Source organism: Pelodiscus sinensis, chromosome 6, assembly GCF_052426305.1.
Source record: "Pelodiscus sinensis isolate ZL-2025 chromosome 6, ASM5242630v1, whole genome shotgun sequence".
Classification (NCBI taxonomy): domain Eukaryota; kingdom Metazoa; phylum Chordata; order Testudines; family Trionychidae; genus Pelodiscus; species Pelodiscus sinensis.
Genome location: NC_143057.1, coordinates 87,426,858 through 87,446,675, shown reverse-complemented (window position 1 = coordinate 87,446,675; position 19,818 = coordinate 87,426,858). Strand labels below are relative to the sequence as shown.

The 19,818-nt window shown below is 39.6% G+C and overlaps 1 protein-coding gene across 1 annotated transcript in view; it reads left to right on the top strand.

The window, feature by feature from the left end:
- The window catches only part of AP3B1 (adaptor related protein complex 3 subunit beta 1), a 322,060-nt gene that overhangs the window by 198,393 nt on the left and 103,849 nt on the right, over positions 1–19,818 (top strand). The window contains exons 20-22 of the mRNA XM_006119130.5: positions 13–184; positions 13,954–14,026; positions 15,096–15,202. Of these exons, the coding sequence (XP_006119192.1) occupies positions 13–184; positions 13,954–14,026; positions 15,096–15,202 (352 nt within the window). The remainder of the gene's footprint in view (positions 1–12; positions 185–13,953; positions 14,027–15,095; positions 15,203–19,818) is intronic.

Below are 19,818 nucleotides of genomic sequence, written 5' to 3'. Positions count from 1 at the left end.
TATTACATATAGTGACTCAGATGACACAGAAAAGAAAACAGAGATGATTTCGAAGAAAAGGAGAAGTTCTAGTTCATCTGACTCAGAATCTAGTTCTACAGAGGAAAGTTCAACGGATTCTGGATCAGAGTCTGACTCCAAAAGTGAGGCTGAATCTAGAAACCCTAAAAATGCTATTGCCAAGGTAAAATCTACATTATTTAGTATAAAGCTGTTCCCAGACATTCCTATATATGCATTTATATTTTTAAAATGATACGGGAAAAAATCTGAGATTATATTATGCAGTATACATTAATTTTATTTATCCAGATTAAAGCTACTCGTATACCTAACAAACATGAAAATACTGAGAAGTTGGTAGAACTTTGTACGTGTTCCTGGGACCAGAGTTTGATTTCAGCTACACCAATGTAAATCTGGTGTAACTCTATTGAGCCGAGTGTAGTTATTTCAGTTTTTACAGCTGAATTCAGAATCTCAGCTTCTTTGTAGCTGTTGAAGTTCCCTTGTAGAAATAGATTCAGGGCCACATCTTCAAATGGGCATGGAAAAAAGTCATATGCACAATTGAGCATCCCTGCCTTAGTGAACAGATACTCCTAGTGATTGTTAGTCGAGATTTGCATACATACACCTAAGTGCATTGCTTTGGGGTTTTTTTTTCAAAGCTAAGAGCTTGTCTACACAGCATATTAAAGTGCATTAGAAGAGTATGATTTGTAGAACGTTCTAGAATGCTGCTTTCTGAGAGTATGTCTGCAGAGCCTGAAGTAGTGAGTTTCCTAGCCCAGGCTGACAGACTCGGGGTACTGGGACTTACACTGGGATTCTAAAAGTAGATGTGTAATCAGTGTTTTTGAAGTTGTAGCTCAGCCTGCAGTTCAGGCTCTAAAGCCCACTTTGATCCCACGAATTCAAACCCCAAGCTGCAGCCTGATCTGCAACTTCAAAGGATTTTATACTGTGGTTAGAATGTGTTTTATAGGTGTGGGAGTATTTAAGGTGGTGGTACATGAGAAGTGGGGAAGACTCCCAAATTCCCATGAGATCACTTACAAGATGCATAAATTTCCAGCTCTCAAATGTAGCTTTTAAGTTGGACTCTGAGAAGTGTGTCAAGGTGCAGAAGGAGCACCATCTCACTCAGCAGAGCAGTTAGTTGGGTCTGCTCGTTGATAACTGCTTACCTGAGTGTGTGGGGGAGGGAGGGAGATGTTACATTATACACTGCGAAACTGGAATAGCTATGTGTGTGTGCTGGATACTGTTCCTACTTGTATATTCAAAAAAATGTTGGACGGTAGTAATTTTGCATTGCTATAAATGAGGGCACTGTTCAACTTTCAGAACCTTTATTATGGATGGCAGCATAAGAGAAGGAAAAAATCTGGTTTAGTTCTCAGTTTCTGGCTCAATTTGTAGACCTGGAAATTAGACAAAAAAATATTTTTTTTACTTGTAGCCTAATCAAAACCATGTGCTCAGATCAGTGTGGACATAATAAATGTGAACCTAGGCTGAATCTTGTGTGGAGGGAAATTAGTGAAAATTTCTGTAAAACACCTTTTCCTGTTATCTAAAATGTTTAGTTTATTTTCATTAGGTTGACCGGGTGTCTGGTCAAAAAAAGATCCTGGTGGCTTTTGTCTGCACTGCTGATCAGGCTGTTGACTGTCCTCAATGCATGTTTTTTGGGAAGCAGCTAGCATGTTCCCCCTCCAGCTCTATACGTAGGGACAGCCATGGGGTGCCACATCCTGCCCTAAGCACTACCCCTGCAGCTTTCATTGGCCAGGAACCATGGCTAATAGGAGGTACATGGACAGTGTCTTTGGACAGCATAGCACTCAGAGCCACCAGTCCATGCGTCCACATAGGGACTGGGGGGATATGCTGCTGCTTTTAGAAGCTGCTTGAGGTAAGATCTGCACCCTTTTTCCTGTCCTAGGACCCCACCTCAAGTCTTCCAAATCTCTCAGTGCAAGCCCAGAGCACCCTTCTGCACCTTAAACCATTCTTCCCCAGCCCCATCTGAGCCCACGCCCCCGATGTAGCCTCAACACTGCCTGCACCTTCAACCTACTGCTTTAGCTGGGAGCCCCCTTCCGTACTCGGAAGTCTTCATATCTGGCCTCAGTGTGCTACCTGCATTCTCAGTTGAAGCTCTTATCCTTCCTGCACCCCAGCCCCCTGAGCCAACCCAGTAAAAATAAGCAAGTGAGGGTGAAGAGAGTGAGTGGGGGATGGGGTTCAGAAGAGGGGTGGGCAGGGTCAAGAGTGTTTGATTTTGTGTGAGTATAAAGTTGGCAACACTAATTTCTACCTACACATTTTATTGCAACTATACTTCAAAAGTCTCCATTTTAATTTGGATACCTTTATCTCAGAGTAAGGAACTTTAAAAATAAACCTAGCGCCTTTCACAGAAGAATTCTCTTTAAAGACCACTTAATAGAATCAAAACAGATGTCACCTGACACAATTGATGTCAATGTGGAAACAGTGTGACATGTATGCTACAATAGAGAATTATTATGAAAAGCATTATCCTATGAGGAACCCCAGACTATCTAGCAAGGCTGATATACTGCTGATATAGGCCTTGGTTTCTATGAATCTGGGGGTGCGTCCAACGGCAATGCCTCCTGTCCAACGTTGGGCCTTCGAAAGACCCCTAGCTGGAAGACTGAATCCCAGCTCCTCTACACAGGATGTAGGAAAGATGAGATGAAGGGAGCCCTTATATGGCATGAGACGCAGAGGCCATCCCCCTCGCTGTTCAATACTGTGGTCAGAGACTATGCCCAAGCACCTTACTGTTACTGACACATCGTATCAAACCCTTTTTAACCCACCAGTTGTAACACACACATCCCATGTCCCTACAGGGAGGGGTAAATAGATGAGAAAGAAACAGCAATCTCCCTTTTGCCCACACACTGCAGGACATCAGAAGAACCATTGGGAGGACATGTAGCATGTCCTGAGGCCCTGCTTGAAATCTCCTGCTCTCTCTTCCTGCAAACAGGGGTTTTAGTCCTATTGCTCCCATACACATCAAAAACTTATCCTGGTGAGCACATGTAGCATTCCAATGCAAACAAGCTTATTCATGTATTTTATTGTACTACCACTTCACAAATTTCTTCTGGAAAACATTTTAGGTTGTTACTAATATTTGCAGGAACAAATTTTGAATATATCTTGAGTAATAAGAGCTGATGGATTATTTTTCATTTTAAACTGACAAAAAATTATACTTTTAGAAAGCAAAAAATTTTCAGTTAAAAATTTTTAAAAATATTTAGTTTTGAGAAAATTTTGAAAAATTTTCTGATCAGCTCTATTACTAAATAGTTTATAAGAATAAAATACTTTGATATATTGTTAATTGCTGTTTAAAATGTTTTGGAAAGCTGGAAAAGACTTCTTAGATGCATATACATATCAAGATATTCTATTAAGTAGTAATTTGAGAGGGTATATATTTATGAGATAATAAAAAGGTGTTTTTCTTAGTGTCTTGAATTCAACAAATTTTTAAAATTAGTAAAAGATCTAATATTTACTTACAGGGGAACTACTAGATCCCCCTACATTTAGGTTGCCTAAGAATTTCCATTATAAAGGTTCGTTGCTGCACACACAGATGTGAGAGCTTTTCAAACCTTTGACATTAGGCAGCAGGAACAACCTCAAGCTATAAAAATTCCTTTCCTTTGCCCTATTAAAATTATCAGTTCAGTTTTTGTTGCTCATATTTACTGCTAAAAATGCCATTTCCCATCTTTGACTTGCATTTCTCAGGAAAAACTTGGTAGTATGTCAAAATAATAATTAAACTCATGAATATTCCAGTGTTGGTTTCATGATGCCACAACAATGCATGCTCTGTACTGAGAATGCCAGGGACCTGTGGAGTGGCAAGGAAAAAGATAGATGGGCACTCCTTCTACCTCACATGGGCAATAGTACCTTACAGTGCGTAGGTGGTAAGGGTTAATAAAGAGCTAGAGAGCTGAGGTGGCTATTGGGATCTCACATATTTGTCTGTATATTAGAAAACATCCTTGTCTTAATGTTTTTGTTTGTGTCTTATAAAATAACAACTCTTTTGAAGTTGGACACAAAGCCATTAAATCCCTGAGCAAAGCTTTCAGTGATTCAGAGGTCATATCGGGGGCTCTCTCAAGGCTACACTTTTGGATACCCCAATTTGAAATCCTAATGGATGTGTGTTTAAGCTTTGATTAAAAGCAACAGTGTAGGCATTGGGAAGAGGAACATGAAAAATACTAGCCATTGAGTGGCAGGCTTCCATCGAACAGTTACATACTTCTGCATGTTGATTCAGTGCATGACCACCCTATTAAAATAATAGCAAATTATCATGTTGTACATCATTTTTCCCTATCACAAAATTCACCTATCAACCAGAAATCTGTTACCAGCCTCACTGAGGATGAGAGTTTTCACAGAAATAATTACTTTCCTTAATTCTTCTTTTAAAAAATTAAGGAGTTAGCCACTTCATCCCTTCCAATATTGGAATTTCCAAATGAGGGCTTATTTCAGGAATCCAGTTGTGCAATGTATGGCAAAAGTGTGCCATGCAATGTATATACAGCCTTATCTCTACTGCTTACTTGTCATATCATTTTTGTGACTTTATGACTAAATGTCTGGAACAGATAAATATATAGCACTAGCCATATCCATCCTTGGAAAAGCCAAGTGCTTAAGGCTGACTATAGCTGCTTAAGGCATTGTGTAGAGTGCAGATGCTGCATGCCCTGATAGCAGTGTATAAATAACTGTGTAAATGGTGAGGCACTGAATAGAGTGTCCTACATACCTGAGTCTTAGGGGTTATACTTTACATGAGTGCCCTGTGCCCAAGCAGTGCCTCTCTCATCTACATTGTTATTTTTAGTGACCTGCTGCCAGAGCCTTTCTTTGCTGCAGCAAAAGTTCTGGAGGGAGGGAGAATGAAATGAGGAAAGGTTCCGGTAGTCAAAGCTATAACCTGAGATGGTGGGTGAAGTGGTGTGGTCTGCAGCGTGTAGGATGTCAGACTAGACAGTGGTCCTTTCTGGCCTTGTAGTATGAGTGTGCTATACATACTCTACAAGTCATTGCAAGTGTAGACAAGGTCGTTGAGTCCATAAAGTAAATGCCAATATTGTTATGAAATTGTAAATAAGAATTAATTGTATGTTGTTTGCACCACAGTGGACTAGTGACAATGGAATTTGCATGAGGTGGGGGTGGGATAACTCAGTGGTTTGAGCATTGGCCTGCTAAACCTAGCATTGTGAGTTCAATCCTCCTGGAGGCCATTTAGGGATTTGGGGCAAAAATTTGTCAGGGATGGTACTTGGTCCTGCTGTGAAGGCAGGGGACTGGACTCAATGACCTTTCAAGGTCCCTTCTGGTTCTAGGAGATAGGCAATCTCCATTATAAATGAGAGTGTCAACTTCTGAGAAAAATTTGACTTTTTCCCCCAAAAAGCCTTATAATACTTTATATGGGTTAACACTATGAAACTAAAAGTGCTCTTGATGCAACAATATAAATTATGAATAGATTAGATAAAATTACTTCCTTTGAAAGGTTTTTCTTGAAAGTTAGATGATCATTCACTGTTTCGTAAATCATAGAAATACTGTCATTCAGTATAAATAAATGAGAACATCATATTTTAAAAGTCTTGAATCAAATTAATTCTCTTCTCCCTCTCTAAAAGCTGTGGTAACATTTGAAGTGCTGGTTAGTACATATAAGGAGTGAGATATTTAGATATTTTAATTGCTTCAGTGTTAGCCACTTAAATTTCAAACTGTTACTCAAGGCTGACATTCTTGTGTCTCAGTGCTTATAATTCTAGTGTATCAGGACTTTCACACAACTTGCTCACAGCTGCAGTACTTGCAATTCCTTACAGTTCATGTAATTTCAAGAACTTTGCCTATTTAGTGTAGATATTTTCATTGATGCATTAAAATGAATTACTGCTATTCTGTATAAGTGGATGTAGATACAGAGCATGTGTCTTTGTGCATATGTATAATATGAGAGGATGTCTTTACTGCACTTAGCTTAGGTTTTTACTTGAGTGTTTCTCCCAGTTCATTCCCATCCATACACACACATTTTAGTGGCACTTGAAACCCAAGCTACCTGGCAAGGTTGGGTGGCTTAGAGCCCAGGTTCTACTTTCAGTTCAATCTGCCCACTTTGCAGTGAGGATATAAGGTAAATTACTAAAGTGCCAATAGCCCACTTGTATCTTCCCACAATAACTCCCATGAGCCCAAGGCCTCAGAAGAACTGACAAGTTCTTCAGCAGTTTACCAGGAAAGAATCATAGTGGCTCAGCATACTACAGCACAAAGAATCATGGACTATGCCTACAGAAGTTCTGAAAAATGCACGTGAGAAAATGCAACACCAATGAGGATGCTCACTTAAATATGTCTGGACTGTGTGGCTGCTCGTAGCTGGGTTAGGCTGGCCTGGGTGCCAGTCAGCCAAGCTAACTCTTGAGCAAAGACAGCTATAGTGACTGTGTATAAGCAATAGAGCTTACTGTTAGATAACAAAACTCTTTGTATAATGTTTGCCTTGAAGAAAAGTTATTGTGAAACTGTCAGATAAGCAGCTTTTCTTTAATGCAGAGTAGAGTAAAAGAATAATCCACAGGTGGGGAATCTTTTTGGGTTGGGGCCACTGGCCCACAGAAAAATCAGTTGGGGACCACACACAAGTGGGAAGCAAAAAACCCCAAACAAACCCTCACTACTGTGGCCCCCAAATGAGAAGGAGAAAGACACTTCCCTGCATTCCCCTCGTACACAGAACCTAGAGGGACCCAGCCTAGTAGATTTTGAGTGCTCTGCTCCATGGTGGGGTAGTGGAGCGCTGGAGTGCTAGCGCAAGCTCCTCAATGCTGGGGGAGGTCCTGAGCTTTGGATGCCGGATCCAGGTAATTCCTGGACCTTAGGTTCCTCACCCCTGAAGTAATCTCTGTTGTATTGTATGTCAGACATTCATGTTTATAACACTAAACATATAGCTGTACTACAATTGTAAATTAAGTCCACAATTAATTTTTGTTTTTGGAAAATAAAATGAAAATGTGCATGCTTCATTTAAATCACTAGACTGGTGTGGGGCTGTGGATGAGGGGTTCAGTGTTCAGGCTGCCTCGGGGAGAGAGGACTACCCCAGCCCTCTCACCACAGCAGCAGCTTGAGGCCAGGTGAGAAACACCTCTCCATGGCCGCTGCAGCTTCAGGGGTGCACGTCTCCCAGCTAGGGCAGGTTCCAGTTCGTTTGCCCTCTTGAACTTCCCAGTCAGATTGAGGATACAGCAAACTATGCACTTTCCTCTCACTTCCTGACGAAGGGAAATGGAGCGAGCTCCCTCCACCCTTGCTAAAGTACACCTGCAGGGGTCCTTGCGTTGGCTTAAGTTATGATAAGAGGAAGCTGCATACTGAATTTTGTTGGCATAACTCTTACCATTTAGGACAGGAGTAGGCAAAAGGGCGGCCTGCCAATTAGGGCCTGGGGGTGGGGGAGTGCCTGAAGCCTTCTCTGCTCTGCCCCTGCCATGTGCTGCTTGCCCTGGGGCAGAGCAGAGAAGGCTTCAGGCGCTTCCCCACTCCCAGGCTCTAATTGGCTTGTGGGGGGAGCGCGCAAAGCCTCCTTCTGTCTTGCGAGCAGCACGCAGCACTTGGAAGTGCTGCGAGCTGTTCTCAGGGGCAGGGGTGAGAGCAGAGGAGGCTTTCTTGTGCTCCCCCACCCCCAGGCCAATCAGGGCCTGAGGGCGGAGGGAGCTGTGTGAAGCTTCCTTCACCCTACCCCAGCCCTGCGAGTAGTTTGTGGCACTTCAGAGTGCCTTGTGCTCCTTGCAGGGCGGGAGGAAGCTTCGAGCATTCCCCAGGCCCTGATTGGCTTGAGGGTGGGGGAGTGTGCGAAGCCTCTTCCAGAGCATGGGTGCCTAGTGGGAAGGGGGAGCAAAGAGGCTCTTCCACCTCCAGACCAATTATGGTCTAGGGGTCGGGTAGCCCTGCCCCTTCCGGGGTGGCCCGGGGCTACTTCAAAAATTTTTGAAGTGGCCCCTGGGCAAAAATTATTGCCCACTCCTGATTTAGGAGGAGTTCTTCAACAGACAGACTGTCTCTCAGATATATAGTAGATTTCAGTTCTATTTAAAAAAAGATTACCTGAAAGTGTATTATAGCACATCATTTTGTGTGTTTCTGTATATGAATGTGTGTTGGGGTCTTCTTTGTACGCTTATGCACAGAGAGATCTACTGTATATTTGTTAGACTGTCTGACTGGAAGGACGCTTGTGAATATGCAAGAATTTTTTCTACTTAAAAAATCTTATTTGAGTTCATTGGTTTTAATTGTCCCATCCTTTCAATTTCTATACAAATTTGATCCAGTGTACACAGAGTCATAAGATTCTTTGTTTTTCTTCCTCTGTAATTCAAACTGAAAATATTTTATGTAAATACTATGCTGAATGAAGCAAGAAATTAATGCCGTATTAAATTTCCAAGTTCACTACAGGTCTAGTGAACTTTACATTATATTAATCCTGTTTTTGAGTTTGTTTTCCATCTGTTCTTTCATTGTGTGGACTTGAACCAACATCTTGTTTAGCACAACTGCTATTAGGAAAAATGATTGCTTTTTGTGCAAGTATTTTGCATCTGCTTATATATATATCTTCTGTGAAAATTAACATGTAAAATAGCCCCAAATCATTTTTGTTGCAAGTAATATTTCACTCTTTAAAATTTCACTCTTTAAAAAATTTAACTTCGGAAAAGCTTGCTTTATTTTATTTAGTTAAACTATAGTGAATATAGAATTCACTTTGCTACCCTGCTGTTTTGTATTTCATTTGGCAATAGGGACACACTGAGGTGCTAAGATACATAATCAAATATTGTAGAAATAAAATGCAGATTTGAGGATGATGCACAGATGTAGGAGTCTCTACACTGGGATTTTAAAATCAACTACTGTTGGCCTCCTTATACAAACCTAATACAGTCACTCAGCTGTTAAAAACCTGATCCACTATTTAAAAAAATACATAAAAACAAATTGTCTATCTTTCTGCCTGATCTCTTTTCAAGAGCTAACACAATGGGAACAGTGGGTGATCTGTCAATGCATTTGGTTTGTCAATGATGGTTTTGTATAAATATTGGGTGACTAAGAAATAAAATTCACACAGTAAAATATGATTTCATCTGCCTTTTCTCTGCAGCTCCATGGCTCATGCTGTGGTGTGAAATTCTCATTTTACACACTTTTCAGGCGGAGCACATGAATTATGTATTGAGCAAGAGAAATCTCCTGCTTCAAGTCCTATATGCATTTATCCAGGTTCTATCTCTATTACCAAAATGAATTGCAAATGGAGAAATGTTTGATAGAATATAGCTGAACTTCTTTGTTTAGCATTCAGCTTTTTTCCATAGTAGGCTCTTTAAGTAGGAAGCTGTTTTGATTTTATTGTGGATTTATTTTTTTAAGGAAAAAAATGAAAAATGTCATAGAAAAATGCCAAACATCAGAACCTTTTTATAGCCTTTATTTGGGATTCAAAGCTTTTTTATTCAGTAGAAATAGCTGCAGGTAATGTTTGTTTCCATCCCTGGCTATTTATTGTTTCCAGAAAACCAATGAATTTCTTTCCTTCTAAAATTCAAAGAAAAAAATCAGGTTGTAATAAGAGACCAATTAAACTTGCTTTGTCCTTATGTTTGCATGTGACATGATGTATATTTAATAGTGTTACATGATTTTGGTTATGGAATAGAAAATAAGCATTACATTATGTTTTAACTTTATCTTGACTTGGTGTAATATTTCAAGTGGGAGGCTACAGTTCCAGAAGGCCCTTGTGTGTAGATATTGTTTGAAAGAAAACTACAACTACTGTGCTCACACATTTTAATAAGTCACATAGCAACATGTTTTTCTTGTGTCATAGTACAGAATTGAAATAATAATCCCATAGTTGCAGTTATTCCCATTCTAAGTATTTTAAGGTATTTGCATGTTTTTTTAAAAAAATTATCTTTGAGTTAAAATTTCTTCTTTGTACCATTTCCAAAAATATTTTGGAAAAGTTAAATGAAAACCTGTTAAGGTCTTGAGTTACCTGAGCCCAATAGTGGATGTTTTTCACACTTTTAAGATGAACTGCGAAACAGATGAAAATTGACTTCGGACCAGAAAATCTATTTTAATTCAGAGAGTCATTTTTAACTTCAGAGATGTTCTTATTAGTTGCTGGTTCAGCAAAGCTATCCCGGAATGAAACACTATCAATATTGGAAGTGGTCATTGAAATAATGTAATTAAATGTTTATTTGTGGTGTCATAAAAAAAGTATATCTTTGAAATCTTTAGTTAACCAAAGGAGTACTACTATGAAGATGTACTGTGGTAGACAAATTGGTTCAAAGTTGAATGTAAACTAAAAATTGCAAATCTAAACCTTGAATAGGAGCATATTTTAATTACAGAAAGGCTATCCTAGAAACTGCACCATCTGCTCAGGACACTCCCTACACAAGCACAGGAATAAATCAACATACTCTTAGAGCCCCGACCGGGATTATTCTGTCTACTACCCAAGATCCACAAACCTGGAAATCCTGGATACCCCATCATCTCGGGCATTGACACTCTCACTGAAGGACTGTCTGGATATGTGGACTCTCTGCTCAGACCCTATGCCACCAGCTATCTCCATGACACCACTGATTTCCTGAGAAAACTACAATGCATTGGTGATCTTCCAGACAACACCATCCTAGCCACCATAGATGTAGAGGCTCTCTGCACAAACATCCCACACATAGATGGAATACAAGCTATCAGGAACTCTATCCCTGATGATGCCACAGCACAACTGGTGGCTGAGCTCTGTGACTTTATCCTCACACACAGATATTTCAGATTTGGTGACAATATATACCTACAGACCAGTGGCACCGCTATAGGCACCCGCATGGCCCCACAATATGCCAACATTTTTATGGCTGACCTAGAAGAACACTTCCTCAGTTCTCGTCTACTCACGCCCCTTCTCTACCTACGCTACATTGATGACATCGTCATCATCTGGACCCATGGGAAAGAAACTCTGGAAGAATTCCACCACGATTTCAATAGCTTCTGCCTCACCATCAACCTCAGCCTGGACCAGTCTACATGAGAGGTCCACTTCCTGGACATCATGGTGCAAATAATTGATGGTCATATATCTGCCTACATATCTACACCCTCAACACCATCACAGGACCTAACCAGATCAGCCACACCATCACTGGTTCATTCACCTGCACATCTACCAATATAACATACGCCATCATGTGCCAACAATGCCCCTCTGCTGTATACATCGGCCAAACTGGACAGTCCCTACGTAAAAGAATAAATGGACACAAATCAGATATTAGGAATGGCAGTATACAAAAACCTATAGGAGAACACTTCAGTCTATCTGGACACACAATAGCAGATCTAAAGGTAGCCATCCTGCAGCAAAAAAACTTCAAGACCAGACTTCAAAGAGAAACTGCTGAGCTATAGTTCATCTGCAAGTTTGACACCATCATTTTAGGATTAAACAAAGACTGTGAATGGCTAGCTAACTACAAAAGCAGCTTGTCCTCTCTTGGTATTCATACCTCCAGATCATCTGCTAGAAGGTTGCCTCATCCTCCCTGATTGAATTAACCTTGTTATCTCTAGCCTGATTCTGGCCTGCATATTTATACCTGCCTCTGCATATTTCCACTACATGCATCTGACAAAGTGGATCTTGGCCCATGAAAGCTTATGCTCCCATATATCTCTTAGTCTATACGGTGCTACAGGACTCCTTGTCTCTTGTGCAGAAAGGCTATCTGAGTTCCTCAAATCAAGATGTCTCAGCCCATAGTTTTGATTCCAGTTCTATCCAGAACTGGGGGTGGATGTTATTTCTTGTTTAGGAAGTGACTAAATTCTTGTGTGTGGCTGGTCTTTTAAGGGGAAGATATCTTCATCCTTTTGTGTCCCATTCTTCTTCTCATTTTTCACATTTCTCTTTGTAGGGCCTCAAATGGAAATTTGGTAGAGTAGAAAAGGAGAAATAGGCTGGCCAAACACATCCTTCATTCTGCATTACGTGCCCTCAATCCAGATGAGAATACAGGGTTTAACGATCAGCTGCTGCTTCATACTGTTGTCCTTCTGTGCTTATCATTCCTATCAATTATTACTATTATTGCTGGTTGCCAACTCTCATGCCAAATATCATGAGTTGCATATTTGATTACCAGGGATTTTGGATTTTTTTGGACTTGACTTGTGATTTTTTTCAACAGATGGAGTTGGCACTGCTGTTATTGACAGATTCAGGACTCTGACTCTTTCCATCCAGTAGTCTCTTGTGACCCTTTTTGTTATTGAATGTAATTGGCTACATAAGAGTTTGGTTAGGAATAGGACTGCAGAAAACCAAGACAGGAGTTAAATCTTGGACAGTCTATCCAAAATGGGGGACATAAGAATGATGACATTGTAATCAGGATTAGCCCTTGAACCGTAAACCTAGTGTAAAGAAGTCATATGCCATTGCTTTACCTCATCTGTAGTTAAAACTTATTTATGTGTTAAATGTCTTCCCTTGTCCATCTCCACATCCCTTTTTTTTTCAGGAGAAAGAGAGCAGGATAGTGCATCACAGGTCTTTATTTATATTATATCATTTGAATGTATTGTTTTTGAATTTGCAACACGTTTGTCTTTTTATTTTTAAGTTCATATTTGTTATCTACTGAGTCCTTGATGAGGAATTCATGCTTAGACAAGTTTGGAAATGTTCCGTTATAAAAGATGTTTAAGATGGAAATTTTACAAAAACACATGCATGCCACCAAGTTAAGCATTCATCAAGTAGAATCATAAATGTACTTGACACTTATTAAAAACATCGGCCTGCCATGCAAGGATCTCATTAACACTTCATAACATTAGTAATTTAATATCACTGTGCCCCAGTAAAGTAAGTAATTATTATCTCCCGTTTACACATGAGAAAATTAGGCAGGGAGTAGTTGGATAACTTGCGAAAGATCACACCAAAAGGGAGAAAGGATGGTCGTCTTGTTGTTGCCAGAGTGTGACTCTGGAGACTTGGATCTGACACAACTTTCTCTGTGATTTTGGACACGTCACTTAATTTGTCCTGTGTCATGTTCCTTAAAATGGAGGTAGTATTTCTCCTACCTTACAGAGATGTATAGTAGACAAAATTCATTTGATTCATTAATGAAGAAAGAGGGCAATATATGTATGTAGGCTACCTGGATTCTATTTCTGGTTGTGAAACTCTTCCACCTGTCTCCCAGTTTGCACTAGTCACAAAACCATCTGCCCTGGCATGCTGGAATATATACATAGTAGATTAATATTTTGGTAATTGTGTCATTTTGGGCAGCTTAGAAATAAATTTAATGCTGATACCCATGGAGGACTTACCTTAAAATTGGACATATATGGAATTTTAGCTCTTTCAGTACTTCCTGAACTGTCCCATCTCCAATAACCGCAATTCTATCATTTGGTGTTATGCTACCAGTTTGTTTGCACTAGCAATAGATTAAAGAGAGGTTTTGTAGGTATGGAGAAGAAGCCCCAGGGTATTTCTACCGACAGGATTCTGAGCAGTTTGTCAGGCAATGATGCTTTGGAGAACGGTGCTCCAAAGGCATAATAAAATGTGTGTGTGTGTGTGTGTGTGTGTGTGTGTGTGTGTGTGTGTGTGTATTTTAAGTATAGGAAATACTCTTTGCTGTTATAAATATGTTGAAGAATGCTCTTTACTGGCATGGCAAATTTGAAGTGTTCATGTTTTGACAGAGAAAAGAAATGGCAGTACAAGAGAAAAAAGTTCCTACTAAACAAGATGTGTCCCTACTAGACTTGGATGATTGTAAGTAATTTGGTTATATAACCTTTTTTATCCTTATAAAAATGTGATCACAGATTCTTTGATATCAACAAAATACATCCTTTAGCCATTTAAAATTTATTGAAATTACTTTGTAATGATCCTATTCGTTTATCACACCAATTAAATGGCACAAGTAAAATTAAATACTTGCTCTTTTAAATGTGTAATTTGAAATTTTTGTTTGTCAAGTTTAGATTTTCATCAAAGTATCTTTTTCATGTGCTAATATTTGAAACATATTTATTTTGAGCTGATTTGTATGTCGTGACTTCATTTACGTGAGTGGAATTACTGTTCTCTGTGTGTACTTCAGATATCCCTTTAAAGTGTATTGAATTAGTCATTCTGTCTGCTAATTCAGCTACTATAGAGAAGACATTAAGAATTAAAATTTGAAGATCAGATAATAATGCAGTATTGAAAAAGATGGAAAGATCTGGAACTGTTTTCTAGTCTATACCCTGTAGCGTGGATTGTTTAGGGTTATAATTGTCTTATTTTCAGAAGAATTTCTCAAAGTGAAATTCATACAAAAGTCGCACATAAATCCATGAGAAATATGCTTGTAGAATTTTTAAAAAACTTATGTCTGTCTTCAATTTTCCAAGTGCCATGAAAGTATTGGTTGTACAGAAGTAATAAATATGCCATATTCTTCCTGTATTTCAGTAGCCATGGGGAAAAGGAGCAAAAGACTATTTAAACAATTCAGAAAAAGAAGTTGATTCAACATATAACATAATAAAATCAGTAAAGTTGATTTATTACATTTCCTTAGTTTCTGTTGGACTTCTGCTTCAGAGCACTTTATGTTAATTTCATACTTCTTGGTAGATATCGATTTCACATGGGGAGTTTACCATTATCTTCTGAGCTATATACAAGGTTAATATCTTTCTAGATTCTAAAAAGTACTTGAGCCATATCTCAACTAAAACAAGATGGCAAGTTATCATACATGGTATTGAAGTATTTAATTGCATTTAACAATGTTTTTCATTTAAAAAAATTACTAAGTCCATTTTTATCAACTGTTCTTTTCCTGCAGTCGGTTCTGTGTCAAGTACTGTAGCAATTCCTACTCCAGCTATTCTCTCTCCGAGTTTAGTTGCTGACCTAGAGGGTTTAAGCCTTTCAACATCATCGGTTATTAACGTAAGTGATCTTTTTCTCTTCCAACAAACCAAGTGTAGTTGATTCATGTGTTTCAGGGAGGTCATTGATGAAGTATACTTTTTAAAGGATATTGCAATTTCTCTGTCTGGAATTTGTAGACAAATTGAACAACTTTTCCTTATCTATATTCATAGCAATTAGAAAGCTGGAAAAAAGAAAGTATGAATAATGAGCATTTAGAATGACTGCCTTCACATGGTATTACTCAACTATTTTAGATATGGGCTCTTGCTCAGTCATTGTCTACAACTTGATTTTCTTTTCATCCACAAGGAAATTACACACACTCTCACAAATTAGAACCTACCATGTACAAAACCAATTAAAATGTTTCTGAAATCTAGAAATTGCTTGATGTTGGGTCCTGGAATACAGGAAAAACAAATTGTCAAGATACCAAAACATTTACATAGAAGCAAATAAAAATATGGACTTATAGCATCATGCTGAAGAGTAGCATCAGTATTTCCTCCACCCACTCCTGTATTACAAGGAAGCAATACTAAAAAATGTCTGCTTTTGTTTAGACAGTTTGGGGTGGCTACAAAAGGTACAGATAGAGAAAATATTAAAATTTACTATAAAATGGTGGCCAGTATAGCTCTCCAATACTTTTATATAATTATAATTCTATAAAATTGACATCCCTGCCTACAATGGACGCTGAAGATATTTAGCCTTTGCATGATTGGAGTCATCATAAAATAAATACAAATCTGAATTACTACTTTCATTGAGTGTCTCTACATATTCCCACTTACTAGTAATACAGTCCCCGACCCAGACCAGAGAGAGAGAACAGCTCTGTCTTGAAAGATTTTACCCGCACAAAGGACAAGGGTTAAGCAACAGACTTTGAAACAATTTTTCTTAGTCCTGCCACACGCACCGTCTATTAGTGTATTATGCTTACTTGGCATGTTTTGTTTATTTTGGCTTAGTTTCTTACTTTGATCAGTCTGTTTTCACTTGTATTCACTTATATGGTAGATAAAAAACACAATTTATTTGAGAGGTTTGTCTGTTGAAGAATTCCTCCTACCTAAACGGTAAGAGCTAGGACCACCTAATTTGGTGTACAACTTCCTTGTACCGTAACTTAAAGCAAAGTAAGGGTTTGGTTGTGCCAGGAAAATGAGATGTGCCTGAAATAGGATTGTTTCTCATAAAACAATACAGAAAGGAGACAGAATCACCAGGCAGGTGAAGGGGACTGGTTGGGGGTACTCTTCCCCCTTTCCAGGACTACCACAGTCCTGAGTCTCCAGGCACCTTTAGGAAGGGTGGGAGGGCTAAAGCCCTCCACCCTCGCAATTCATACAGAACATTGCTGGCGGTTCCCCTTCACCAGGGAGCAAGGGGAAAGTGCACAGTTTGCTCCATTCCTCACTTTCACTGAGGAATATAGCAGAGTTGCAGAAGATTCTGGACCTGGGACATGCATCCCTTCCCCATTTTTGCCCATTGGAGTTGAAGCAGCCATGGAGAAGTGCTTCTCACCTGGCCCCAAGCTGCTGCAGTGAGAGAGAGCTGGGGTCGTCCTCTCTCCCTGGGACAGTCTGTTTAGTGAACCCTTATTCCCAGCCCCTCCTCAGACCAATGATTTAAATGAAACATTTACATTTTCATTGTATCTTGCAGAAAACAAAAAATACTTGAGTTAAGGACCTAAGCTACTCTGGGTAAAACTTCTACTACTTAATAAAAACATTTTTTTTCTTTATTATCAAGCCCAGTGCAAATAATTGTTACCTGGTGGGGTATGTCTCTCTTTAATTGATGGAGGGTGAACTTATAAGCTGTCTCTGTGTAAAACTTCTATACGGAATAAGACAGTTTATTTGGAGTTTTGGTCCTCTTTGGACTCTGTTCTTGGGTGCTGTCATTGGCCTTCTAGCTGAGACCTCTGAGAACTGAGATGGTTGGGCATCTGTGTTGTTGGCTGGGGCTGGGGAAGGGCTCTTACCCCAACCCTGTGCCTTGACTGGGGAAGAGCAGAGCTTTTTGCCCTGCAGTATAGGGTGATGGAGCACCCCAAAGGGCAGGTGAACAGGCTCACTGGTGTGACCAGCATCCTGGTTGGCAACCCCAACATGGTATCTGTGATCTAACCATGAAGTCATTCATGAAGTTGACCCAACTGTTTACGGCTATCCTCAATCATATGAAGAGCTTTCTGTTTCATCCTACTGTATCTCGTCTCAGATTACATACTGTGTCTGTAAGTGCTAAGAGCTGGCCACTCAGCTAGAGCACACGCCTCTTCTACCGCTTTCCTTGCCTCTTCTGCTGCTTTCCTTGCCTAAGTTCCAGGCCAGGACATATGCAGAGCAGTAACTTGGTCCTCAATCCATACCTTTACTGCACGTCAAGCCATCAACCAGCAGGCCAGGAATAACACAGCTGTTAGTAGAGCAATCCTCCAATCCATAATGCACCAACTTTGCCCCCCCCCCCTTTTGGGAAATAGCTTGGGAGTCACCTTATTGGAGTCACTATGAACAAGCACTCAAGAAACTGCTGTTCTTTGAGATGTGATGTTCAGATCCATTTTGATAACCACTCTCTTTCCCCTCTATCGGAGTAGCCAACCAAAAGGAACCAAGGGGTGGTCAGGTGGCAGAGTCATATGTAGCATGCTATTTCAGAACCACCACAGCCAACCTAGGGAATGCTAGTAAGGGAAAAGTTTCTGAGGTTCATGTATGTGGCTCATGCATGCCTCGTGCATATCTTCCTCCGATTTACTTTCAAAAGAGGTTATTTTGAAATTTGGCGCATCTACACCATGTCAAATATCGAAAGAAAGTGCTCTTTTGACACATCCCTTATTCCTTGTAGAATGAAGTTTACAGGCATGGCAAAAGAATGCGTCTGCTTTTTCGGGGGGGGAGGGGAGGACGCATTCCTTGGATGTGATATTGCTTTTCCGGGATACCTCTGATATCCTGAAAAAGTAATGCACTCTAGATGTAGCTAAGGGTACATCTAGACTACATGGCTCCATCGACGGAGCCATGTAGATTTGTGTGTTCGGCAAAGGGAAATGAAGCCACGATTTAAATAATCGTGGCTTCATTTAAATTTAAATGGCTGCCGCGCTGAGCCAACAAACAGCTGATCAGCTGTTTGTCAGCTCAGCGCACTAGTCTGGACGCTCCCCTGTTGACATGAAAGCCCTTTATCGACCTCCCCGGTAAACCTCATCCTCCGAGGCATAATGGGGAGGTCGATAAAGAGCTTTCCTTATAGTATTTCGAACTTGATGTGTGAGAATTAGTTCTAAAATCAGAAGTATAATTACAGCACTTCGGAGAATTTTTTTTTTTCTTTCAATGGGAGAGAGGATGAATTTAACTGTAGGGTACATGCCAAACTAACACTAAGAAATTAATTTATTAGGGAATGGAGAGCAAAGTGTAAAAATAAATAAGTACAGTATATGACCTTAATAGCAAAGAAATGTAGCAGCCACTTATCTTGGAATATGTCAGTCTACTATTCAAATCATTCAGTGCTCTAATTGGATACAGAGTTTGTAAACCTATCATTAAAGTCTGTTTCTCTAAATTCATAGCAACTAACTTTATTGGAAGTATAAATATAAATCTGTTGCAATAAAGCTAAGGATCTCTTTAAACCTACCAAAACAAGATTGATGAGAGTAGAAACTACTCTCTTTTGTCAGTTCTGCAGTTCCTTTCTTTCAACTGATTGTGTATATAGCTTTATAATTCGGTACAGTGAAGGTGAGAAGTCATGGAGGCATAGGTACCACTGTCGCATTGTGAAAGATAAAAACTCATGGATTCTATAGCTGACTTTTCCACCAACTTTGTGACACTTGGGTATATCACTTGGGATATTTCCTGACTTGATGGCGGTGTTAATTTATATTACTAATAATTTATATTATGGTGTAAGTGTTTTACAGAATACAGAACAGTTATTTTCTTCAGCAAGTTTATAGTCTGATATGAACACACAAGACAATTGTTTGTTTATGATATGGTATGGAGATGAGCATAGGAAAGACTCTTGGAGAAGTGGCGAGTAGGTACTTGGCAGACATGAAGCAGAAGATTGTTTAATGAACAACCAACTAATGAGACAAGGAAATGATGTGAATTGTAAAGAAAGATGACTGAGAGTAAAATGGAAAGTGAAAAGGTTTAGGCAGACGAGATGTAAACATGTAAACATAGGAATGGCCATGCAGGGTCAGATCAAAGGTCCATCTAGCCCAGTATCCTGTCTGCTGACAGTGGCCAATACCAGCTGCCCCAGAGGGAGGGATCACAACAGGTAATCCTCATGTGATCCCTCCCCTGTCACCCACCTCCAGAGAAATAGAAGGTAGGGACACCATTGCTACACATCCTGGCTAATAGCCATTGATGGACCTAACCTCCATGAATATATCTAACTCTTTTTTTAATCCTGTTAAAGTTCTAGCCTTCACCGCATCCTCTGGCAAGGAGTTCCACAGGTTGACTGTGCACTGAGTGAAGAAAAACTTCCTTTTGTTTGTTTTAAACCTGCTGCCTATTAATTTCATTTGGTGACCCCAAGTTCTTTTATTGTGGGAATAAGTA